This window comes from Phocoena phocoena, chromosome 1 (genome assembly GCF_963924675.1).
Source record: "Phocoena phocoena chromosome 1, mPhoPho1.1, whole genome shotgun sequence".
NCBI classification, from domain to species: Eukaryota; Metazoa; Chordata; class Mammalia; order Artiodactyla; family Phocoenidae; genus Phocoena; species Phocoena phocoena.
The window spans coordinates 116,482,747-116,508,556 of NC_089219.1; the positions used below are offsets into that span (position 1 = coordinate 116,482,747).

The 25,810-nt window shown below is 42.8% G+C and overlaps 2 protein-coding genes across 4 annotated transcripts in view; both read right to left on the minus strand.

Annotated features, from left to right (window-relative positions):
• Positions 1 to 937: 937 nt before the first annotated feature.
• Positions 938 to 6,511, minus strand: PEX19 (peroxisomal biogenesis factor 19). 2 transcript variants are annotated; one of them, XM_065878943.1, is made up of 8 exons: positions 6,430 to 6,511; positions 4,900 to 5,009; positions 4,301 to 4,466; positions 3,778 to 3,863; positions 3,401 to 3,562; positions 2,471 to 2,647; positions 2,260 to 2,304; positions 938 to 2,039 (listed from the first exon to the last, which is right to left on the minus strand). In XM_065878943.1, the coding sequence occupies exons 1-8, from the start codon at positions 6,497 to 6,499 to the stop codon at positions 2,016 to 2,018; spliced, it is 840 nt and encodes a 279-aa protein (XP_065735015.1). In that variant the 5' UTR covers positions 6,500 to 6,511; the 3' UTR covers positions 938 to 2,015. The 2 variants fall into 2 exon arrangements, with proteins under 2 accessions (XP_065735015.1, XP_065735005.1); XM_065878933.1 differs by having other exon boundaries at positions 938 to 2,091.
• Positions 6,512 to 9,688: 3,177 nt separating this feature from the next.
• Positions 9,689 to 25,810, minus strand: part of COPA (COPI coat complex subunit alpha) — a 49,410-nt gene continuing 33,288 nt past the window's right edge. The window contains exons 15-33 of one of the 2 annotated variants that reach the window (XM_065895401.1): positions 24,919 to 25,058; positions 24,268 to 24,353; positions 24,014 to 24,152; positions 18,226 to 18,388; positions 17,977 to 18,123; positions 17,056 to 17,245; positions 16,838 to 16,933; positions 15,592 to 15,680; positions 15,275 to 15,398; positions 14,314 to 14,403; positions 14,024 to 14,133; positions 13,543 to 13,620; positions 13,311 to 13,379; positions 12,613 to 12,749; positions 12,169 to 12,355; positions 11,960 to 12,070; positions 11,480 to 11,641; positions 10,624 to 10,818; positions 9,689 to 10,360 (exon numbers count right to left, since the gene is read on the minus strand). In XM_065895401.1, the coding sequence (XP_065751473.1) occupies positions 10,301 to 10,360; positions 10,624 to 10,818; positions 11,480 to 11,641; positions 11,960 to 12,070; positions 12,169 to 12,355; positions 12,613 to 12,749; positions 13,311 to 13,379; positions 13,543 to 13,620; positions 14,024 to 14,133; positions 14,314 to 14,403; positions 15,275 to 15,398; positions 15,592 to 15,680; positions 16,838 to 16,933; positions 17,056 to 17,245; positions 17,977 to 18,123; positions 18,226 to 18,388; positions 24,014 to 24,152; positions 24,268 to 24,353; positions 24,919 to 25,058 (2,373 nt within the window). In that variant the 3' untranslated portion in view covers positions 9,689 to 10,300. Of the gene's footprint in view, positions 10,361 to 10,623; positions 10,819 to 11,479; positions 11,642 to 11,959; positions 12,071 to 12,168; positions 12,356 to 12,612; positions 12,750 to 13,310; positions 13,380 to 13,542; positions 13,621 to 14,023; positions 14,134 to 14,313; positions 14,404 to 15,274; positions 15,399 to 15,591; positions 15,681 to 16,837; positions 16,934 to 17,055; positions 17,246 to 17,976; positions 18,124 to 18,225; positions 18,389 to 24,013; positions 24,180 to 24,267; positions 24,354 to 24,918; positions 25,059 to 25,810 lie in introns of both variants that reach the window. The other variant, XM_065895392.1, reaches the window with a different exon arrangement.

The window sequence follows — 25,810 nt, forward strand, 5'->3', positions numbered from 1 at the left end:
ATAATTCAAATAGTATTTTTGGAACAGAGAGTAACCTGAAGTCAATTTGTTCATGTTCAATCAAAATCAAAATGAAAATGAATGGCTTGGGAACAAAACTAAGGTTCCTGGCGTAAGCCCTGGCCAGGCCAGCAGAATTGAGAATGTGTAAAGGAAAACTGGCACATAGCTCAAGGTGCAAGGCCCTTTCGTTCTTCCCTCCTTTTTCTCTTTCCTCATCCAGTTTTTGCTAGTTATAAGGAGAGAATTTTGGCCATTCACGTCCTGTGACCATCATCACAGCTCTGCCTGTACTTTCCCACCTCTTGCAGAGGAGAGGAGTCTCAGATTCAGACCCGGGCTCTTCTGTACTTTAAGGTACAGTAGCTGGACCTTCCCAAACAGCCTTAGGCCTTAAGAACATTTCCTTCCTCGCCAATACCACAGAATGTGTGGGATCTTAAGGGGTGAAAAGTCTTAATCCAAGGGAAAGTGACATGTCAGGAGCTCAAAGTGCCACAAATGATAAGTACAAATTTGCTCTGGAAGTTATTTTCTCAGTGCTGAACAAGGACAGCCAGCTGGTCTGACCAGAGTATCCACCAACATGTGGCAGCCAAGGTCTACAGATTCATTGGTTCCCACAGAGAAAAGCAAGGTCAGCTCAAAGAAAAATAATTTACTAAACATGTTAACGATATATTACTAACATTAATAATAATACTGTGAAATGTTAAAATACAATACCAATCGAAGGGCTTCCCAAATTGAAATATTCGGAGAAAATGAGGAAAGATGGCCATTCAGTCTCCTTTGCCAACTGAGGTGCAGACTGAGCTGGGGAAGGGAAGTGGTGGTAGAACCCAGTAATGCAATGTTATGCTAACATTCCTCACAGGGCAGCTTAGAGAAGCTGAGGAAGATTAGGAAAAGACTTGGATGAAAAACAGGCTCAATCCCTCACTCAGAATATTTATTAGTCAGGAAAAAGGATCCAGGCTGCATCCCACCCCCCCTTTCCCAAGCTACCTCCCTGAATCAATGAACAGGATTCAAAGGAATCAGATGTCTCAAATAAGCCAAAATGTATCTGGGGAAGAACAGTAATTCATTTCCTAGACCTGACACTATAATTATATACATTTGCCAGGGAGATAGGGGGGCCAGTGAGGGTGGTGGATGGACTAGATGAGGGGAAACAGGATGGGCCCTTCTTTGTCACAGTTTGGGCTCAGAGAAGGGTTGGAATAAAGAGGTATTTAAAATAGAGAGATGAGAGGAGAGGCAGGCGATAAAGGAAGGTCAAGGGCTGAGTTCACCCAGATCACATAGCATTATAGAAAGAACAGGGCAGCTACTTGAGTTCTCAGGCTGGAACAGGCAATTGAGGACTCTGTACCTGGAAGGAGGAGAATCCCAGGGCTTCTCTTTCAACCTACTGTGAAAGAGTAGCATTTTTAGATGCAAAAGCCCCCCCACTTACTTTCCCTTCAGAGAATTCAGAACAGTCTGAAGGCAAGAGGGTGTGGTGACAGACCTAAACCCCCAGCCTAGGCTAAGTTTCTCCCCATTCATTCCCACAGGTGCTGCCCAAGAAAACTATAGAAATATAGAGTCCTAGGACTCTGTCCCTGCTCCCCAGGTCCAAGACAGGGAGTAAACACAAGGCACAAAGACCCTGGGTACAAAAGTGAACTCAGTGTGGCCCTGTATAACATTATTTTGGGAGAGGAAAGAAGGTGCATGCCCCAAAAGGGACACCTTCCTTCACCTGGTAGGTAGCTGGGCCTTTGCTAGCAGCAGAAACCACAATGGAAAGGGTTCACAGAAATGATCTGCAGAACAGGCCTTATTCCTAGAAAGACAGAAAAAAAGCCTCAGCTGGTATGGCACAATCTTGGGTGGGATGACAGATGGCAGTGGGCAGACCACTCCTGTAGACGACACTCCTGCCTCAGCTCCCAGTGGTTCTGCTGACTCCAGACGTTCCCCCACAGCTGGGAATCAGGGAAGGAAGCATGTTGTGTTTCACATGATCAGACACTGTTCGCCATTGGCACCTGGTGGGCCCGAGAGATTGAGGGCATCCAGGTCAAAGTTGAGGCCAGGAGGCTGGAGAAGAGATGAAGGGACTCAGATAACTCCTCCTATTTCAGAAAGTTAGAGCTTTTGAAGGTCCATCCCCAGCAGCCACAATTATCACCTTAGGTGAAATCACTAAAGGTTACAAAATACTGGAAACCGGGGCTAAGATTAAAGTATATGAGAAGGTATACTCACCATCTCCCCAGCAAGCTCTTTTGGAGGATGGCCCAAATCCTGTAGCTGGAAAATAAGGAAAGAGGAACAAGAGATAAGACCATGCTATGTGGCCTCTCCTGTGCTCCCTCCTCCACCCTGGCTGGGCAGGGAGGCATCCTTCCAGGACACCTCCTCCACTGAACACGCAAGCAGATAGCAGCAGCGGGCAGATGGCAAGACGAGGCCTTACCTGCTGCATGAGATCCAGCACCACCTCAAAACGAGCCTTTTGAGTGGCCTCACTATCTGTGGGGGTTTCTGCCTCAAACTGCTCACATATTTTGCCCATGACACTGTGTTGTTCCTGATATTTTTCAAACTGCTCTGGAGGTAGAGATTCTCGGTGAGTCTGCAACCATTCTGGATACTAAGCAAAGAGAGAATGGGTGGGGAGGAAGTAAGTGAACAATGAATAAGTAAGGGCAATAAAATATGAGGAAGAGTAAAACATGAAGGGGACAGGAACATAGGAGAAGGAAAAGCTAAATAAGCGAGTTCAGCATGAGAAGTAGCACTCACTTCAGTCAGATCACCTGGCTGTGCTAGCATTTACGGTCACCAGAGGACAGTAAGCTTTTTCTGTGAAGAGCCAGATAGTAAATATTTGAGGCTTTAAGGGCCACATATGATCTCTGTCACATATCCCTTCTTTTTTGTTTAACAACCTTTAAAAATCTCTTCAGTGACACTATAAGCTCTGTGATGGCAGAGACCATCATTTAAACTACTCTTAAAATTGTTCACAGCATAAAGCCAGTAAATCCTCACTGAAACCTTATTGGAGAAATTAATGAAGTTGGAAATGCAAGAAAGGTTTATCAGACAACAACAGAGACTTAGACCAATTTTTTTTTTTTTTTTGACTTAGACCAATTTACAGAAAACTAGAGCTGAAGGATTTCCCCTTCTACCTTAAACATCCTCAGTATGGTAGCTTTATTCTCTTGGAGATACAACTCCTCCCTAACTCTCCCCCTCCAAATAAATAAAGGAGAAAAAAATAGATGAACCTGTACACTTGAGTTACTCTATCTCTGCAGGCTCTAAATAGACAAAGCAGCTCACAGGAGCTAATACAATGGGGAACAAAGAGGAAAAGCATAAATAGAAGTTCATAAACCTTTTCTGTGATCTCCTTCAGTGATGGGTACAGCACATCCTTGGACAGGAGGTTCTGCATGATACTCTGCATGATGGGGAGGATGGTCCCTTCCCCATCTCCTTCGTCCATGCCCAGCCCTTCCATGGCCTTGGTCAGCTCCTCTTCTGACATGCCAGAGTTCTAGAAAGGACAGGAGGGAGGTGAGCAAGTATACTACCTTCTTGGGATGCTCACCAACCTTTCAGGTGGGAAAGAACTATTTAAACTTGCCTGTAGCAAAGTAGTCAGGCAGGGACAGACTTGAGATGATACCCAACAGAGTCTGCCTTTTGAGACTCTGCTGGTGAAGTGTCTAGGAGTGGGCCCCCTGTGGTTCCCTATCTCTTCCCCCTCACCTGAAGGTCAGTGGCATTCTTGGCTAGTCCACTTAATGTCTCCTTTAGGCAAGAAGTGAATTCTTGTTGGGAAGTCGCATCACTACCTAGGAGAGATGAAAAGAGCCAAGGTCATTTAGGATTTTAACTGTTTGCTTGCCTAGACTGACCTGGTTACCAGCTTGGTTATGGAGCATTTATTAGTGAATCACTAGCACTCCAAATCTTTGAATACTCTAGGGTTATCTTCATAGTTATTTTCATAAAACTACATGAACTGTGTGTCAGTTTGTTCTCCACAATGACACCCACATTAACACTGTGACCTTTAAAATGGTCACTTTTTAATAATCTTTTCTGTTACTTTCCAACTTATCTCATGCTTTTCATTAAACAGGGTCTCATGCCTCCTCCCATCTCCTCCCCCATCCCATGGCAGTGGTATCATAATTGCTGTCAACTTTACAAAGTTTGGTGTCCTCAAGCAACAATGACCTAGGAGGTTTGCTCAGACATTTTCAGTTGTCTGGGGCCCCCTCCTCACCTACTCTCCCAGCAGCCTCTGAGAGCTTTTGGAACTGCTCTACCAGGTGGGGCTCTTCCTCAGCCAACTCCTTCATTGCTTTCTCGAACTCTGCAGTGGCTTGGGAAGCCAGCTCGCTGTCAAACAGTTCCTGGAAAAACTTCTCTTGGGAGGCAAAGAGGGCATCCTGCAGGGGAGAACGTGGCCTAAGTGCATCTCTTACTTGGCACCCCACTGCACATGGCCTCTGACAAAAGTCACAGGCAGTGGCTCTGGGAAATGCAATGCTTCCCTCCTACCCACCTCCACTGGATATTCTGACTACCTCTCTTACTAAGAGCAGCAAAAAGGTATCTGGCCACTGACGGAACTGTATGGAGTATCAATCCCAATCCAAACATTTAAATCTGCTCTTTTCTTAAAGAACTTCCTTGAGATCCCTCTACTCAATCTCAAGTCCCTGTTTCACAAGGACTGAGGCCTGCAAGAGCACTCAGCAATGTGAGGCCAAGGCACCTCCCCCAACTCCCCTCTGGCCTACAGGGGCCTGCCCAACCTCTGCTCAGAGCTGCATGCCCATTGCCCGCCCCCCCCATCCCTTAAGTGGGTGGAATGTATACTTTGGCAGTGTCTCCCGGCGATCTCTTCTGGGACCCCGAAGCATCAGGGGCCGTGGTGGTAGGAGGGGGTGCTGGTGAGGGTTTGGCCTTATCAAAATCATCAAGAGCACCTTCAGAAACAAGAAACACGGCGTGTATTTGGGGATGGATGAGGATGCAAGGCTGGGGGGTTTCTGGGCAAAGCATTAAGAGAACAATCTTTCAAACTGTCAACTTTCCTAAATTTTCTCCTTTTTTTGAGTCTCCCTTTCCTGACCCACCCCTCAATAAGCCTCCCACTTCCCACCCCATTACCTAATTTATTGTCAACAAAGGAGAAGAAATCTCTTAAGGTGGAACAAGCATCTCTCTCAGAGCTGGGAGAAGAGAGTTAAAACTTCTGCAGAGACATCTCCATCTATACAGTGCCTTCCTTGCCATTCTTTAATGACTCCTAGAAATCCCATACAGATATCCAAGGGGAGCAGAGAACACAGATGCCCTTAACCCCCTGAACTCATTCTGAAGCCCTAAAGGGAATAATCTAATCTTTGGCAAGAAAGCTGAAGCCACAAGATGTTTCACCTAGCTCCCCATGGGTCCTGGTACTAGTATGAACTGAGGGACTCCATATTACACTCCATGGGAGGGCACTGAACTCCCTTACCTTGCAGTTTCACTCTCCCTCCCCAAAGCTCTTAGAGCTCCCTCTGGCCTCCTCTCTGCAGACTCACACAGTCACTTAGCACTTCTCACAATTTCTGTTCATCTTTCCGCCTGCCCACTCTGTCTGTGACTGAGCAAGAAACAAAAAAATATTCACCTCTTCCCTGAAAAGCCTCTGTCCTCACCACCATTCTGCTTGCCAGACTCTAAGTGTAAGGGGAGGGCAGCGGCCCCACTCTGGGCAAGAAACAGGGCTAAGGAGGAAAAGTACAGCCACCCTCTTTTAAGAGGGTGAATTGTCTTCCCCAGAGGCCGTCTCACCCTGTTTTTCAAAATAATGGGAAGGGAGTGTGTTTGAGCTCTGACATGATGAAAGAACTGGAAAGGGGCCTGGTGAGAGAAAGGTGAAAGGACTGGGAGAAGGAAAGGCGTGTCTTCCGTGTTAAGGAGAACAGGACAGTGCACAGAAGGACGCACTTCGGGCTCGCTAAGAGTTAATGGAAGCAATCCGTGGATGTCCGGTTCGCGGCCCACCGAGGACCGAAGGCTGCTGCCGGCGGGGAGAAAGTCAGACTTTAAGAACTTACTAATCTAAAGTAAGGGGAGTTTGGAGTGGGATCGTGAAACATCGTCCCCTGGGTTAGTTTCCCCTCCGGGAAGGAGATCAACGGTCTGGGCCGCTCAGGGACCCAAAGCGAGCTCCTCAGCTCCCGCCGCGAAGGAGAGGGTGACCCAGAGATTATCTCGGGGGTCGCAGACTCTCCGCCGCCGACCAACCTTTGGAGAACCTCTCCTGCTCCGCCCCAAATACCTCAGGTTCACCTAACCCCCTGAAGGGATCCTTACACCCGCCCCCTTCGGGCCTTTCCCATTACGGGTTCTTACTTTCCAGAAGCTCTTCCAATTCCCGGTCGGCTTCAGCCCCAACACCACCATCCTCCTCAACCGCGGCCATCTTGCCACCTCCGCCGTGCCGTAGGAGGCAGGACTCTGCGCCCCACCCCCCGCGCCCTCCCCCTTTGCCTCGTGCAGCCAATGGCATTGTTGGCCCGTGCCGGGCCGCCATTTTTAAAGGGACAGGAAGCTGCGATTTTTTTTATTCTTTTTTTTTTTTCTTCCCCTCTTTCTCTGGGAACGTAGAACCAACAGAGGGGAACTTACTGTTACCTTCTGCCAGGTTTTATTGGCTTGGCCTCCTTTCTTTCAACTGCCTGCATTACCTGGCTTATTATTTCTTCCTAAACTGTGGGTAGGCCAAATTGGGACAAACTGCCTACGAACAACCAGAAGCTGTGCATGTGTAATCAATAACGATAGTTAACGGCATACCCAACATGCTAGTTTCCTCTCACTTCCCTCAGTAATTTACTCAAACGTCATCTTCCCTGAAATGCCTTATTTGGCCTCACTAAATACAATTGCAACCCCTCCCACACACACATATACACTTCCTATCCACTTTTCCTCTTTATTTTTCTCAACACTTACCACTATCTGACATACTATATATTTTATTTATTTATCGTTATCTCCTCTCAAGCCCCTTGGAATTTAAGCACCATGATAGCAAGGATTTTCATCTGTCGTGTTCACTGCTGCATCCCCAGCTCCTAGGCTAGGGACTAAAACTTGGGCACTCATTGGCTGCTCTTTGCTCTCCCAGGCCCTGATGAGGCATGTTTCTCTGCAGAATCTAGTGGATATCTCTGATTTCCCTGCACCCCATTAAAACTGTCACAGTGCCAATAACTTATAACTCAATGTTGGTTAATTAAATCAGGCAGAAAAAGCGACTCTTGGACCTTGGACTAAGCAAGGAGGCGACTGGAATGTAGTGGTAGTAGACCTGCCTTCCCTGACCTATCTCCTTTTCTCTACGCAGAACTCAGTCGAGTGTAGTTGGAGGAGACTCATGTAGACAACTCCAGACATCCCTTCCCTCCTCTGGAATTGTGCTATTCAGATCTGTGAGAATGCATCAACTGCCTGACAAACCTATCTCAGCCCTTGGAAGGCATCCGCTGTTGTTGAATATCCTATGCTGGGCATAGTGGAGGGCAGAGAGAGAAATCAGGACCAGCCCTTGCTGTAAGGTAGTTGACTGGGGATTAGGCTGGAGGTAGGATTAGACAGACATACACACTGTAAGTATGGCACAAGGTTAAGTGTCTTATAAGAAGTAAGGATAAAGTACCATAAAGTTTAAAAGGGAGAAATCACACTAAATGAAAAACGTTACTTCATGACTTTCATCCTTAGTTTCCAAAACACACACTTGAGTACTTGTGTCAAGCACCAGTTTAGGTACTTACTCTTTCCTTGACATACAGGGCACAGACTTTTAAAATCATACCTGTGCAAAACCTACTGTGTTCTTCCAGGCACAAGTACTGTGATTTGGGAGAAAACACTCTGGAGTCAGAAGACCTAAATTCCAGTCCCAACTCTTATATTGCTTTGTTCAAAACCCTTCACCACTCTAGGACTCATATTACAAATATGTAACATTACATTTGGGACTCTAAGGTCCTTCCCTGATTAATCTCTTTCTCCCAAACATCTGTAACATCTATTCCAGGTTAACTTTCTCATTCAACTCCAAACTGCTAACATGTGTAATCTCTAATATGACTATATCAAGCACACATTATAGGTATTTATATTGGTTTTACATTAATATGGTAATATAAGTATGTTAATAAGGAAAACATCAGATGGCAAATAAGAGAATTAAGATGGAGTTGAAAATAAGCACGATTCTTCCTTTGCACTATTTCTTAAACTTGCTTTACTATTGATAAGCCTAACACCTCATCTCAGTATTTACTCACCTCCCACCTTTCACGTATAGTGAACACTGTTGCAAAACAGTATTTTACAACATTTTCTTTATATCACTCTCTCAAGTAAGGACTTAATGGCTCTCCACTGTTTATTAACCAACTTCAAATTCTTTCCTGGTATTTAATTATTTCACATGTATCCATTTTGTTTCCCCAATTACATAAGCTTCATGAGGACTGTCCACTTTTTTCATATCCCTCAGTTCAGAATGTTTTTGTTGGTATGCAAAATTAATTTTATAATTTATTTTAAATTTACAGAAAAATCTTGCCATTTTGCCAAATTTTTCATCAATTTGCCTATGGTTACAGAAAGAATGTTTATAACTTGAGAAAGTGTTATGAAAATAGTGTGCAAATTTTTGAGAGGGCAGGCTTAATTTGGGGATTCTGTTTAAGAAAGTATCTTTTAAAGCTAAAAAGATACAAAGCCCTGCCCTCTTTGACAGCAGGAATTACACTTATAGTTTATCCTCAGATTCACTTTCCACACCCGTCCAATGTATGTTCAAGTTGCTCACTGCAGCACTGTATATAATATCCAAAGAATGGAAATAACTCACATATCCATGAATAACAAGGCAACTTAAAGTCATTAGTATGCTTCCATTTAGGTATAACAGGGGGATAGGGAAGAACATATTCGTAACTGCTTGTTTATACATCAAAAAATCTCTGGCAGGATATAAGGAAGTTAACAATGGCAGTTACCTGTTTTGGGGAAGGCGATAGGAAATAGATGGCTGACGAAAAAGGTGGGAGGAAGATGTTACAGAATAGCTTTTTTACATTTACTGATTTCTGAACTATATGAATGTATTGTTTATTGAAAACATGAATTTAAAATGAAAAAAAGTATATATTTTAATCAAAGGCACAGTACATCACTCTATGGAATTAATCTTAGTACATGACAAGCAAAATTCTGTATTGCCATTGTAATTGCTGTACTATATACAATGTATTACTAATTAATCACATATATATCACATAAAACAGTACCAAGTACATCTAGAACAGTACCAAGTACATGGCAGGTGCTCAATGAATACACTCTATAATTAGCAATAGATGGAAGGTTGCAGTCAATAATGGAATAGGGGAACTACTTGCTTTCTACCATTCTCACAGCAATTCACTATATCCTATGAAAAATATGTACTTTAAAAAACAAATAGGTATTTATTACCTTTGTAATTAAAAATAATTATTGAAGGAAAGGTATCTGCTTTGATGGGGCTGCTACATGGAATAAGTAGGAATATTACAGTATCCAGGAAACAAATGGCAAGCCACAAAACTCTCATAGAAATTTACTTTATTTAGTGTGAGAAACAAAATACAAGAACAATTTTTGTAAAGAACAAGTCAACAAAAAGTGATGTGCATTTCTGGAAAATCAAATAGTTTCTTCTCAGACTTTAAGTTTCTGGCCACACAGAGGATATCTGCCTCGGAGTTTAAATGCCCAAGGAAAACGGGGATGGCTGACAGCTTGTTATGACTGAGTAAAAGATGCTATCTTATTTATTACATCTCATTCCTTTCTAACAAAAAGTACACAAAGGTGGTGGGGAGGGAAGGCATAAATATAGAAGGAATTTATTTCACAAATGTTCATCACAAATGTTCTTTGAAAGATCTAAGCTGGGAAAGCAAGGCTAATCGTGACCACAACTGTAGTTACCTTGAGATGAGAGGTCCTCAGAGGCAAAAAAAAAAAAAAAAAAAAAAAAGTCAGGTTTAGACATTTTGATTAGCCATAGAAGAGAAAAGGACATTAGGTTTTAGGGGAGAGAGAGCTAAACATCAATAATATGAAGGGTAGTTGAGGAAGAAGGAGTTAGAAGGATATAAAGATTAACTGTCTGCGGGAAAACACGGTGCTTAACCCTACACACATGAAGCAGGCCTTAGCGAAACTGCAGAGGGCTGATCCTTAAACCAATCACATCTTTGCCAATCTCTGTCACCTATGGAAGAAGAAATAGAAGGAAGTTAGGGATTTGTGAGGGTGAGAAGCCTAGAAAGCCTACTCCCTCCACACCTCAATGAGCACAGTAGAGTGGTTTGTTATTGTTACTGACTGGAAGGAGCAGTGGGAAGTTCTACCCTCCTCCAGTGTCACTGCCTCAAGGTGTGAGGGGGAAATACAGGAGACAAAAAGGACCAACATGCTAGTTGGTCCTTCTCTCAAGACAGAATTCTAGATGTATTTCTCAAGGACAGTACTTACTGTAGTGACCCTGCAGATCTGACCCTTGAACTCAGGCGAATAGCAGGCCCCACTGAGTGGACATTTCTCCACTGGCTTTCCACGGTAGATGGGCCGATAAGATGCAGCACAGATGTCAAAAGGGTTGTGCATGTCATAATTGAGCTGGTAGGCATCTGTGGGGTTCTTCTCACAGGCAGACAGGATTTTGCGGGTCTAAAAGAGTGAAGGAATATTTTATTTACAAGGACTGAAAGCTGCACACCACAACTCAAATGATCTCATCACCATGGTTTAGTAGTTTCTTTGATGTAGGTGCAATTGTACTGAATGAATACAGAATACATCCTCTGTATAGGTCATATGTGAAGGGGTAACAGTTGCCATTCCTGTTGTATCAGGCTTTCTCCTCCTCTATCCCAAAGTGGCTCCATGGATCTAGACCCATACTCCTCCACTAAGTCTGAGAATTCTCAGGGTTAGCCCTGAAAAGGTTAAAACTGGCTTTCACTGCACAAATAGAAAGCTTTTGGAAAACACAAGTAATGGGACATGTATATGGAGGCTAGTGGTGGTGGTGAGGGGAAATCTAGAACTTAGGGACAGGACTGGGTTGATTTTCAGGTACAGAGGACCTGTTCCATATTGCAGGTCACACTCTCACAGTGGTGCCATGTCTGAGTAAGATATTAGTTCAGTTTCCAGGAACAAAAGGAGGTCCCCATGCCAGTAAGTAGAGGATGGTATTTTGTTGGCTCTTTTTGTTGAATGCTGTTATACAGCACTTTGTTTCAGAGACAAGGACCTTGGTCTTCGACTCCCTCCATGTAAGAGCAGATCTAGTTCCCCTACGCTCACTAAAGAAGTTCCCATATACCTGTTGAGCCACCTCTGGCTTGGGCCCGAGTTCCAACAGGCGCCGAGCAAAGGTGGCAGCAGTCTTAAAGTTCTTGAGCTTGAAGAAGAGGTTGAGGGCTGTACGCAGCACCAGGATCATGTGCACTGGCTGCAGGTTTGAGTGGGTGAAATAGGCTGCCATCTGGTGGACAGAAGGAGGAACACATGCCATGCTGATGCTAAAGCTGGGATAGGTCATTTATAAGGGGTCACATATGCATTAGAAACACAGCAAAACAACCAAATAAAAACAGGACTGGCTATAAAGCAGAGAAATCTTCTGCCTCCTAGTTATGGAGGACTGATGAGATGAGGAAGACAGGTGGAGAAATATATCCTTTCCTCACAGAAATGAGCCCAAATTTCTCTTACTCCCCATATTGAGACCTAAAGAATTCAGACCTAATAGTGGGTAAAAGGGAAGACACCTCTGTACTGCTTAGAGGCCCAGAGGTCTTACCTCACAGATGCGCTTCTGCTGTTCTAGAGACTCTTTGGGCAGCTTCTTCCTTTCTGTCTCCATGGACAAACCCACAATGTACTCACGGCAAATGGTGATGAGCTGCTGAGCCTGGAGAGGGGGCAAAAGAAGGTCATGGTACAGAGGCAAGAAGGTGGCGGTGCCCAGCACTATGACAAGTATGACTATGACACTATGACTGCTCTTACCTCTGCAGTCTCCTGTTTATTGTCCACAACAAGAAGTGGCACACTGAGTAAAATGGAACGGAATTTTTCCACAGCCTCCTCAAACTTGCCCACTGTGGTGAGCTGGTAGCACAGCTGCAACCGTTGGATGAGGTCATTAAGCTTCAGGCCCACAGCTGGTAGACCATTCTTCAGCCCTGCATCCTTCCTGAAAGGGAAAGAAGGATGATCAGGAGCCCACTAGGACTTAAACTCTTCTTCTGGCAACATGATCACAACACCCTACTGTGAAAGAAGCTAGGGAAATGGATGCAGGAGGTGTAAACCAAACCTGACAGAGTGCCAAGCCAAAGATCTTTTCCTACTAGGAAACCTCAGCTCTGGGACAATTCTGTCTCTGAGGTTACCATCTGAAATATCTACCCTAAGTTGGAACAGAGAGAAGCCAGAAGCAAGGGACCTTACCAATTGCGATTAGGGTAGCCATACATGGAGGGCAGGCAGGGCAGAGCCTGATAGGTGGTACGGCCTCGGGCATAGGTCTGCAGGAACAGTTGCTTGTAGGGGCCAAACTGGGTTACCCCTACTTGGTCATGAAGGAGCTGGAACACAAGAGGAAAGAAACATAAGATTTGGGCTCTGCTACTTAAAAACTAGTTGACAGTGGGCAAGGTACTTAACTTCTCTGTACTTGTTTCCTCATCAGTAAATTATATTTAATTACAGGATCTACCTCATTTAATAATACCCATAAAGCATTTATGATAATGCCTGGCACACAGTCAACACTGAATGTTAGTGACTGTTGCAGTTGTGGTTGTTTTTGTTATTGCTACGATAGCACATGGCTTAGTGTTCAAAAAATACACCTGTTCATTAAGGGGTGCTCACTTCACTGATGTGAGCCAGAAAGCACGCTATAAATGGGTGGAAGATGGCTGGAAGAATCCACTTTACGAGATTACTAAGCCAGATTGAAAGCACGTAAGAGGAAGGCCTTATGAGGCAAGTTTCCTTAGGTAAGACCAAAGACTTCCACGTTAAATATACACCTCTGCCCTTGTGGGTATAATAATTTCCATTTGGTTAAGATGAATCAATCATCCCCCTGGGACCCTAGGCAAGGCACACTCAACAAAAGCCAAGGTAGCTTTAAGACTTACCCGCATGGCTGTTTCAAAAGAGCCTGCCAGGATGTGATCAACTGGAAGCTGAGAGTTATTGCACCAGATCTAACAAGAAACAGAAAACCCAGGATAAGTGAAATTTTGGTCTTTCTCTTCCCAACAGTCCTACTCTATATCTGTAAGAGAAGAGTGTCAATATTCTTTATACATTAATCAAGTATAGCCAGCTCAGAAACACTTATCCCTACAGGACTGTTTCCCTGCTTACCTGAGTTGGGCTGGTTCCCTTAGTGGGGGGCACAAAGAACCCATCCTCAGCCCCACCAGCTACACCAGGGGGTATATCCTAGGGGAAAAACAAAGAGTGAGTCATTTTTTAAGCCATTCAAGCAAGTTGCCCTGATAAATCTAAACACAACTCTACCTTATTCCCAGCCTCTGTTGGGGAGGAGGGGTGGTGGTTGTGGAAGATGACTCTCAAAATAGGAGAAGCTTTCCCAGTAACAAAACGATACACCAAAAGCCCCAATCAGGCAAAAAAGCTTGCTGCCTTTTCATAAGATGACACTGGCACAACCCTAGTTAATCTTATTCTTCTTTCTTTCAAATGGGAGATAAGCATCAGACTAGGAGGATACAGACCGCCTCCCGTTCAGGGACCTCAGGACAGGTGTTGGGGGGGTGATAAGGTCACCGGCCTCCACTGGGAGAAATGGAGAGAACCTTACAAGGGTGAAAATTCCACATACCAGCTCAGGAGGAAGCTCCAGATCTTCTTCCACGTCCCAGCCACCTCCTTCTTCCTGTCCCTTGCCAAGAGCATCATCCCCCAAACCTTCTGTAGCCTCCACAAACCCATCTGTAAGGAAAATCCAGGCTCAACATAGATTCTCAAAGTGACACAATTTTAGCCAAAGGAAAGAAAAACACTGGGATCCTTGTTGGTCCTATGGTCCGGCACCCTGCAGAACTGCTCCACAACCCAGTCCCACTCCAGGGAGCCCATCTGCCCAGAACACTCCTAGAAGAACATGCATACCTTCATCCAGCTGCAGCTCTGCATCCTCTCCCCAGCCCTCAGTACCAATGGTGTCAATGTCAATGTCAGCAGCCAGTGCTCCTCCCTTCCCTACAGAGGGAAGGAACAGAAAGGAGGAGCTGGTTACAGCCAGCTAAGTCTAAGATATGGCCTCCTCTGCAGGCAAATTGTTGCATCCTTACAGAAGCAGGTGCCAATGTTGTGTCCACTTACTGTTTTTGTTTATTTTTGTGGTATCTATATTATGCTAACCTGGTTAGCATAGGTTTCACAGAGAGAGGGAATAGAAGAGAGATGAAAACAACTGGCCTTCCTGCTACCAAAAACTGCCTCAAACAATTTCTTACTAACCAGCCTTTGGTGCCAACTCTTGGCATTTCTTGCTGAGATCTTTGCTAAGTTACCACCACTACAGTGTGTACAGGGCATGAGGACAAAGGCTAGATGAGAGGATGTGGAAGAAAGAGCAGGACTGGGCACAAAATGCCCAAGGGTCTATTTAGGCTCTCAGCTGGGAGAAACAAACTAGTAGACATAGCCGAGAAAACAGGAGTGTAAGGGTGGGAGTGGTAGTGGGTATACCCACGTGACAGAATTGAGGTAGCTGAGTTAGTACCTTAAGATTGTGTGTCATGAATGATAAAACACAGAACGGAGAGTATGACTACATATATGGTAAAAATCTAAGAAAATACACCAAAATGTTAACAGTGGTTGTTAGAGCCATGGACTAAGAAACACCTCTCTTTTTCCCTCCTATCTTCCAAATTTTAATGATGCCATAATGCTTTTATTTAGTTTTTAAAAGACTTTAACTTTAATTGGCATCTCAGTGTTGCATGAGGCATCACACAGAAAAAAGGATAGAGGAAAAGGATAGAATAGTTAATGGTACTCTCTAGGACAGCTTTTCAGAAAACAAGCACACAACAAATATGCTATGGAAGAAGTGGGCACTTACCCTTGCTGGCAATGGAGCCTTCAAAGAACCCTTTAGATACAGTCAATAAGGGCCAATTGGTATCCAATGGCATGATAGGTGCAGGTGGCTGAAGCAGCTTGGCATTAGGGTCAATGTCTGGGATCTGAAAGATAGAAGGTTAAAAGCAAACAGCTCTCAGGAACCATCTAGGGAAGGTTATGGAGCCTCCTTTGATCTCATTTGTTTCTCTGCCTCTCCTGGTAACCAGGTGGGGAGTAACATTTGTAGGTTTAAATAGTCCCAAGATCTCAGAGTTAATCCTGTAATCAGAGATACTTATGTAAATAAAGACTCACTGCCTCCTTCTCTGGGTCAAATGTCTCCTTCAGGCTCTCAGCTTCTTCATCTAAACCATGGGTAGCAGCTGTGAGATAGGCCAGTGACTCTGTTAAGAAAACAGACTTTGTGGCATAGGTACATTTCCAAGTGAATACTGGTGTCCTGATGTCTGCCTCCTGGTCAAGTCCCTGCATAAGTCCTTCCCTTCAGTGTGGGCTGGATCTATTGACTCGCTTCTAATGAACAGTATGTGGGAGAAATGATGGGATGTCACTTCTGAGATTAGGATACAAAGACTATGGCTTCCATCTTGGGTGCCCTCATTTGCTCTAAGGGAAACCAACTGCCATACTGTGAACTGCCCTATGGAAAAGACCACAGAGCAGAAAACTGAGGTCTCCCAGCCAATAGCCAGTGAGGACCTGAGGACTGCCCACAGCCACAGAGCGAATGTGGGAGTGGATCCTCCCCTACTTGAGCCTTGAAATGTCTGCAGCCTTGGCCAACACCTTGACTGCAGCTTCATGAGAGACACTGAGCCAGAGGCACACAGCTAAGTCATGCTGCAAACTGAGATAATCAACATTTGTTGTTTTAAACTACTAAGTTTTGGGTAATTTGTTATATAGCAATAAATAACTAAAACAGTTGCTTATCCTTAAGATCTATCATCAGTGTTAACAAGAACCTTGGACTCATCCCAGTCTCCTCTCTCTCACATCCCCCCAACCAGTCCCCTTCGACAAATCATGTTGGTTCTACCTTTAAAATATATGCCGAATCTGACCATTGCTCACCCATTCACAGCTAGCACCTTGGTCCACACCACATCTTTCACCTTTCTTATTCCCTAAGGTATCTCAAGTGCTAGTATAATGCTTGGTATACAGTGGGTTCTCAAAAAATACCCCTTAAATATAAAATGAATAAATAAATGGGTGAAACCTCCAGATTTGAAGTAAAACAATAAAACTCTAATGGCATTCAACCAACCACATTTACTACGGTATCTGCTCCAGGACCTTTTAAAACCCATTTCCCCCAAGATATTAACTATTTTCCTAAGAGTGCCTAGCCAAACTATACTTTCTGGCTGTCCCTCCATTTGGCTTTGAAGAAAGTCTCTGAGCATGGTAGGAGCATGCAGTCTCTTTTGAAAAAATGTGCAATGAAGGGAAATCCCTCACTACTACATATGAATAACTCACCATAGAGAGAAAATACTTCCTAAGGCCCCAAAGGAAGTGAGTCCTGGATACTTACTTTGCCCACAGTTCTTCAGGATCCGTACCCGCTCTGACACGTCTCCCAGGTAGAGGGCATTCTGATAATGGCCACTCATGTCCTTTCGGATCTCAGCTACACCAAGTCAATAAGAGACACCAAGTTAGGTCTTCTCTCTCAAGTTCTCTCTTGCCTCTATTTGCCTTCTTCCTTCCCCCAAGGACCCCTTTTCCCATCCTTAGTTTCTGGGGTCTCACCAATTTTCATCATCTTGCGAAGTTTCTCTAGATTGCCAGTGATAAGGTACAAGAAGGAAAGTTTGTCAAAGTTTTTGGTGCGCTGATAACACATTTCCACAATCTGGTGGTTCCCCTGTAGTAAGGCCACTTCTCCCAGCTTTTCCCAGCAATTCTTGTCATCCAGTGCTTTGGCTGCTTCCAGAGCAATCTAAAGAATCCCCAGAATTAGAGTTAACAGGTTGGAGGTTATTGTGACTCAAATCTCCCAAGGAACTCTTTACACTTTCAATCCTCCTAGCTTTGTTTTCAATCTAATAGTACTGAAAATTCAATCAACAAATAAGATCCCTTAGGATCCATGGATAGAAGAATCACATCACATTATCCTCCTCCTCAGAAATTTACTTTTACAACAAAATCATCTTCTAGCAGTTGCTGATTCCATAAGGCCAATTCTTGCTTAGCTATCGTATTTCCCATTTGCCAGGTTTGAAGATCCACAGGGGCTCCTCAGAAGAAATAAGAAGGAAGTTCAGAAGTAAGAAAGTCAATTTTCCTTAGGCTTCTCCCCATTTAAAAATAATGCCTATAGACTCTAGGCCTCAACATTTAATAAGTACTCCTTCATCTAAGCTGCCAGTTAGCAAGTCAAATGTCAAGGAAATAATGAAATTTTCCAAATTCTATGCTATCTTGGTTCTGTTCTAAAAGTTACTGAATTCAGACTAACTCAGAGCGACAACAACAATAGAAATGCTGGGGCAGAAGCAAAGATGGGCAAACAGCAACAGGAAGATAGCTCAATCTAACAACTAAAAAAATTCTAAATTCCATTATATTGGCTGAAGAAGCAAGCCCAGAATAATGTCTTCCCAATGCCACCCTAACCCTCTCACCTCCTCTACAACAATATGGGGCTTATAACCATACTTCTCTCACCTCAATGTTTCCACACTCCAGTGCCAGACTAAAGCGAGTTTTCTCATCTTTGACGAAATGCAGTGCCACTTCAGGATATCCCTTCTTCTGGAGATACGCAATGATAGACTGGCCTACAAGTTTGGCGTTCCTTACCATGTGTAGTACCTAGACATTTGGGGAGGGTTAGGGCAGGAAATAGAGATCACTTATAGGAAAAAAGGAGTGCTGCCCTTCTCAATACTCCTAATATGCTTCCTCATTTCATACCTCATCATATTTTCTGTTGATCAGGGCCAGCTTGAACTTGAACTCAGTTGGATCAATTGTGAGCACCCGAGGACGACACTCTCTGTCTAGGCAATATACATTGTTGCCCTTCACCCGTGTGACATAGATAGGTAAGTCCAGAGTTCGGATGATCCCATAGTCCCTAAGAATAAGAGTTAGAGAGTACAGCTTTAAGTCAGTGTAAGAGTAAATCCAGCCTGTAAAGAAATAAAACAAGCCTAGGACCCAGCCTTTTATCTTCTCATTACCCTTTTGTCAAGTGCCATTTAAACAATAGTATAGATAGGAAGTGATTCAAAAAAGAGCAGAACCAAATTAATTTATTTTTTTCTCTTGTATGAAGTGGGAAAAGATGGGGCAGATGGTATGATTTCTCTTTATAAGCTAGTACTCTAGGATCTAACAGACACAGGTATCAGAACCAGACCTAAAAGTTAAATCTTAAGTTCTGATATATAATCACTAGGCCACTATGAACAGTTAAATCCTTCCTTATAAGTTATAAGTGAAAGTGGAAGAGAGGTAGATGTGAAGACTTCTGATGTACAAAGAAATGATGCAAAGCACATAATATATATATATATTTTTTTGCAGTACGTGGGCCTCTCACCGCTGTGTTCCCTCCCGCTGCAGAGCACAGGCTCCAGATGCGCAGGCCCAGTGGCCATGGCTCACGGGCCCAGCCACTCCGCGGCACATGGGATCCCCCCGGACCGGGGCACGAACCCACGTCCCCTGCATCGGCAGGCAGACTCCCAACCACTGCGCCACCAGGGAAGCCCAGCACATAATATTTTAAACTGAATAAAAATTAAAAGTTTACAGATTAAAACTTGTGGCTATAGCTAACACAATACTTGATGGACAATTTATAGTGTTAAGTGCATATACTATATTAGAAGAAAGACTGAAAATTAATGAGGTCTACATGCTTAACATTAGGAGAAAGACTAAAAATTAGTAAGCATCCAACTCAAAAATTGGATGTTTTTTTTTTTTTTTTTTTGTGGTACGTGGGCCTCTCACTGTTGTGGCCTCTCCCGTTGTGGAGCACAGGCTCCGGACGCGCAGGCTCGGCGGCCATGGCTCACGGGCCCAGGCGCTCTGCGGCACATGGGATCTTCCCGGACCAGTGCACAAACCCATGTCCCCTGCATTGGCAGGCAGACTCTCAACCACTGCACCACCAGGGAAGCCCTTATGGTTCTTTTTAAAGTTAAAACAAAGAGTGTACTTAGAAGGAAAAAATAAAGTCAATAGTAGAAATTAAGAAATAGAAAACAATGGGTAAAACTGATAAACCTCTCATGAAGCTAATTAAGAAAAAAAGGATGGGAACTTCCCTGGTGGTAGAGTGGTTAAGAATCCGCCTGCCAATGCAGGGGACATGGCTTTGAGCCCTGGTCCAGGAAGATCCCACATGCTGCGGAGCAACTAAGCCCGTGTACCACGACTACTGAGCCTGTGCTCTAGAGCCCGCGAACCACAACTACTGAGCCCACACACTGCAACTACTGAAGCCCGTGTGCGTAGAGCCCGTGTTCTGCAACAAAAGAAGCTACTGCAATGAGAAGCCCATGCACTGTAACAAAGAGTAGCCCCCGCTTGCCGCAACTAGAGAAAGCCTGCGTGCAGCAATGAAGACCCAACACAGCCAAAAGTAAATAAACAAAATAAATAAGTTTATTTAAAAAAAAAGAAAAAAGGATGAAATGGCAATAATAGGGATGCAAAAAGGGATATCACTATAGATCTTGCAGAATGAGGATATGCATAAATGTTTTTAAATGATCAAATTCCCAGAAGAGTAAAATTTACCAAAATTGACTAAAAAGAAACAGAAAACTCCTACAGTCCTGTAATTATTACATAAAATTAATTGAATCATATTTTTAAATCCTCCTATAAGTACCAGGCCTGAATGACTACACTGGCAAATTCTACCTACCATTCAAGGAAGAATTAATTCCAATCTTATACAAACTCAATGAGAGAACAGATGAATAAAGTATATTATTTTGCTTATTTTATGAAATTAGCACTACCTCAATACCAAAGCCTGACAAGGACAGAAAGGAAAAGGGAAATCACAGGGCAATCTCACACACATATATATACAAAGATACAAAATATTAGCAGACTGAAACAAGCAATATTTGAAGAGGGTAAAACATCATGACCAAGTTAGATTTGTATAAGGAATACAATGTTGGTCTAACATTTAAAAAAAAATCAATTTAATTCACTACATTAATCAACAAAAGGAGAAAAACTGCATGACTACCTCAATATATGCAGAAAAGGGGTTTAAAAAAATTCAATATTCATTTGAGATATAGCGAAGAAATTCCTCAGTAGATAAAAAGTATCTATAAAAAAATCTACAGCAAGCTTACATAATGCCAATACACTGAAAAGTGACACTGTAAACTGGGAAGAAGACAAGAAAGTTTGCTATCACCGTGTTTATTCAGCACTGTGCTGGAGATCTTGGTCAGTGCAGGAAGACAAGAAAAATACATAAAAGAATAAGCACTAAAAAAAAAAAAAGAATAAGTGCTGGAAAGAAGAAACAAAAGTGTCATTACCTACAGATGCTATGAGTATTTAAAAAGAAAATATAAATAAATTAATAGAATTAATAAGAGTCTAGCAAGGTCTCTGAAATAAAATTAATTTAAAACTTAGTTATGGGGCTTCCCTGGTGGCGCAGTGGTTGAGAGTCCGCCTGCCAATGCAGGAGACACGGGTTCATGCCCCGGTTCGGGAGGATCCCACATGCCGCGGAGCGGCTAGGCCCGTGGGCCATGGCCACTGAGCCTGCGCATCCAGAGCCTGTGCTCTGCAACGGGAGAGGCCACAGCAGTGAGAGGCCCGTGTACCGCAAAAAACAAAACAAAACAAAAAACCCCCAAAACAACTCAGTTGTATTTCTAAATATCAGGAAAAATTATAAAATTGAATTTTTAAATGGATACTATACATTTATAAATAGCATTAAAAACTATCAAGTGCCTAAGAATAAATCTAACCAAAGAAAATGCAAAATCTCTATGGATAAAATTATAAAGCTTTATTTAAAGATGTTTCAGAAGCCCTAAATAAAGGAAGAGCTACTATATCATGTTCACAAGTTAGGAAACTTAATATTGTAAAGATAACAATTACACACAAAATCCCCAAATCACATACAGATTCACAATCCCAACTGAAATCACAATAGGGTTTTTTGCTTTCTGTTTTTTTGGGTTTTTTTTTGCCATGCCGTGAGGCTTGCAAGATCTTAGCTCCCGGGGCTTCGCTCGTGGCGCAGTGGTTAAGAATCCCCCTGCCAATGAAGGGGACACAGGTTCGAGCCCTGGTCTGGGAAGATCCCACGTGCCATGGAGCAACTAAGCCCGTGCGCCACAACTACTGAGCCTGTGTGCCACAACTAGTGAAGCCCGTGCGCCTAGAGCCTGTGTTCCTCAACAAGAGAAGCCACTGCAATGAGAAGCCCATGTACTGCAACGAAGAGTAGTGCCCCCCTCACTGCAATTAGAGAAAGCCTGCATGCAGCAACAAAGACCCAACGCAGCCAAAAATAAATTAACTAATTAAAAACAAAAGAGAGAGAAAAATCAACTTTCTTAAAAAAAAAAAAAAAAATCTTAGTTCCCCGACCAGGGCCTAGGAACTCTCGTTTGTCTTTTTTTTTTTTTTTTGGCATGGAATTTCACAAGCTAATCTAAAATTTATACTTTTTCAAGACAAAAAATTACTTGAAAATATGCCTTTTCAAGGCAAAACTAATTTGAAAATAACCTAATAACTTAAAAAAAAGTAAAACAAAGTGGGTAAGATTTGTGGAACTGCTTTACCAGTTGTAAAGACTTACAAGACTATAATACTTAAGACAGTGTAGAATTCAATCAGAGACAGACCACAAAAAACAGATCCTTGGGACTTCACTGGTGGCACAGTAGTTAAGAATCTGCCTGCCAATGCAGGGGACATGGGTTCAATCCCTGGTCCAGGAAGATCCCACATGCTGCAGAGCGACTAAGCCCATGTGCCACAACTACTGAGCCTGCACTCCAGAGCCCACGTGCCACAACAACTGAAGCCCGCGTGCCTAGAGCCTGTGCTCCACAACAAGAGAAGCCACTGCAATGAGAAGCCCGCGCACTGCAACGAAGAGCAGCCCCCGCTCGCTGCAACTAGAGAAAGCCCACGTGCAGCAACAAAGACCCAATGCAGCCAAAAATAAAAAAACAAAAACAAAAAACAGATCCTTGCATTTTTTTAAACGTGATTCATACATCACAAAGATGGCTCTGCAGAACTATGGGGAAAGGCTGGTTTTTTCAATACATGATGTTGATATAAAACTGAGCGTCCTTATGGAAAAAGTAAAGCTGAGCTCACGACACCTCACACCATACAAAAAAATCAACTTCAGGTAGATTATAGACCTAGATATAAAAGGTAAAACTATAAAGTTTTCATAAGAAAATATAAAAGAATGCCTTTATGATCTTGGAGTCAACAATGATTTCTTAAACAGGACACAAAACCTGATATCCATAAAGAATAAGATTCATAAACTCAACTACATTAAACTAAGAACTTCTGTTCATTAACGGATATCAAGAGAATCAAAAGACATACTATAGAATGGGAGGAGATATTAATATTTGCAACACATAGCCCTGATAAAGGACTGATATTCAAATATATAAAGAACTCCTATAACAAAAGAACAATGATAACTCATTTAAATAAAGGATAAAAGACTTGAACAGAATTCATAGAAGAGGAAATCCTGATGGATGGCTAAATAAAAAGTTGTCCAATCTCCTGGGGAATCAGAGAATAGCAAAGTAAAATTACAAGATACATTGCACATCCACCAGACAAAAATGAGTCTGACAAAGGCCAAGTGCTGGCCAGTGTGACAAGCAAAGAAACTTTTATACAACACTGGTGGGCATGCAAATTGGTAAAACCACTCTTTCACATTACCTAGCAAATGTGAAGATAAACACGCGCTATGACCTAGCAATTCTGCTCTAGAGAGAAATGTATGTGCATATGAACCAGAATTCATGGAAGAATGTTTAAAAGAACATCACTTATAATAGACAAAACCTAGAAATCACCCAACTATCCCTCTAGAACTGATAAACTGTAGCATATTTATATAATAGAATATTATACAACAGCAAAAACAAATAATCTAGAGCTACAACATGGATGAATCTTACAAACAATATATTGAGCAAAATAAGCAAAATATGAAATAATACATTCAGCATGATTTAATTTACATGAAGTTCAAAACCAGGCAAAATTAAATCATTATTTTAAGACACACACTGGGTGGTAAAATTGCAAAGAAAAGCAAGAAAGAAATTATCATAAAAGTCAGAATGTTATCTTTGAGGAAGAGAGCGGGATGTGATCAATAGGGACCACATGGCAAAGGGCTTCTGGGGTGTCAGAAATATTCTATTTCTTGACTTGGGTGGCAGTTACACAGATGTTCATTATGTAACTATTTGCTATTTCATATATTTATACCCTATGTAATTTTCTATATTTGTGTCATATTTCACAATTTTAAGAGAGCTGAAAAAAGAATGTTTTGATGCTTCTAGCACATATATGCCAGACAAAGCTTTTCCATGAAGACAGTTCAAGGAGGACTTCAGTATGTCTCCTGAGACACGACAGTGATTTTAAGAAGCCACTTTCTCCCATTCTGTATCTCAGATAATCAACTTACCCAGTGGTGACAGCATATTTGATGTGGTTGCTTGTGGTATAGATAAATACCCCACTCTCATCCCAGGCCCCACTCTTGACACGAATGTTCTCATGAATGTTACATAGAGCCTCCAGTTTGCGGTTACAGATCACAATGGCTGTAAGAGGCAAAGGACATGAGTGCTCTGCTGGACAGGGTGAGTGAAGTAGACTGGCAGGGATGGGGAGGGAGGGACTGGTCTCTAAATCAGGGTGGACATAATGAAGACTTACCATGTTTGGCCAGTAGTGCTACATGGGACATGTCTGCTGACCAGATAACATATTTCACCTTGGAAATCTTCACAGATGCCAGAGTCCTGGGATAGAGAGAGAAGGGCAAATGTGAGTGGACCTGATTCCTTTATTCCAGGTTATGACCTAACCTCCTTTTCATCTCCAAATTAATGTAAACCGAAATTTCTTAAAATAATACCAAATAAACATTTTCTGTATTACAGTTCAGTGACTTAAACATTTGGCTCACATTGTATACTTCCCTCTTCCTCAACTCCCTGCCCCTCATTCCTGTGTATTATTAGGGACTTGTGTATGTCTGCTTTCACCAATGGACTGTAAGCTCCTTTAAGTACAGGAACTATGTTATTCATTTCTGTGTCCCTATTATTCTAAGTCCCAAGAGGATTCTTTGTTCAGATAAATGCTCTGAAAACAAATAAGCCCCTTGTTGTAATGCTAGTGTGTATGTACAGGATGGAGAGTGATCACAGAGGAAAAAAAGTGGTTAGAAAGAGTCTTGGAGTTACAGCACAAGAAGTGGCTAAGCCACAGGTAAAACTCACCTGGGGGAAGAAAAGCTCCCACTAAAGATTTCCACTCTCCCCCACTATATGCCTGTCTGCTTAGGGGCATCTGACATGTTACCGCTTCTGCTGTACGTCAAAGAGCGTGATGGATTCTGCATCTCGAAGCAGGAGGTTGCCTGTGCCAGCGTAAAAAATCTCATCACAGTTGGGCACCTGTACCTTTTTGGTGATCTCATTCTTCAGATTCTTGATCAGAAGCTGAAATGAGTACATAAGGTGGGGTTAAGAGAAATACATGTAAGATGATGCCAGCTGACAATGTCCCTCAGCAATTATTCCTTAGCTTCAATAAACAAAGTATTTTTTTTTCTGTCTGTCCAGTTCAATCACCACTCTACGTAGACCACTCCAACTAAGATCCTCTCCAAGGGTCTTAATAGCTTTTTTTTTTTTTTTTAGATGAAATATCCCGAGAAGTCCAACTAAAATCTAAATTCCTCAACCAACCAGAGACAGAATACAGCACTTCTGAGTCTTAAATTTTTGTTAAATATTTTCTTGAGAGAGCTTTGCTTAACTTTTTTAGGACCCATTACATTTTAAGTACCATCAGAGGTAGTAGGATAAGAGGATCTACTCCTTATCTAGCTCACCTATTTCATTTTTTTGGTGTTGAGGGGGTGGGGATTTGCCATGTGGCTTGCAGGATCTTAGTTCCCAGACCAGGGATCAAACCCGGGCCCCAGGAGTGAAAGTGCCAAGTCCTAACCACTGGACCGTCAGGGACTTCCCAGCTCACCTATTTCAAATTTGATGTTTTTTGGCTCCTGTGTTATCAAGAGTGACTTTAGCTTGGTTCTTAAGCCCAGAGCCACAGTGATCATCCACCCAATCAAATCAATTTTAAGGCCTTTTTTTCCCCAGGGGTTTGGGGTAGAGTTAAGGAGAAAGCAGCCAATACACGAGGACCACAGCTGCCCAGGGCAGAGTAAGGGGAAAAAAAAAATGCT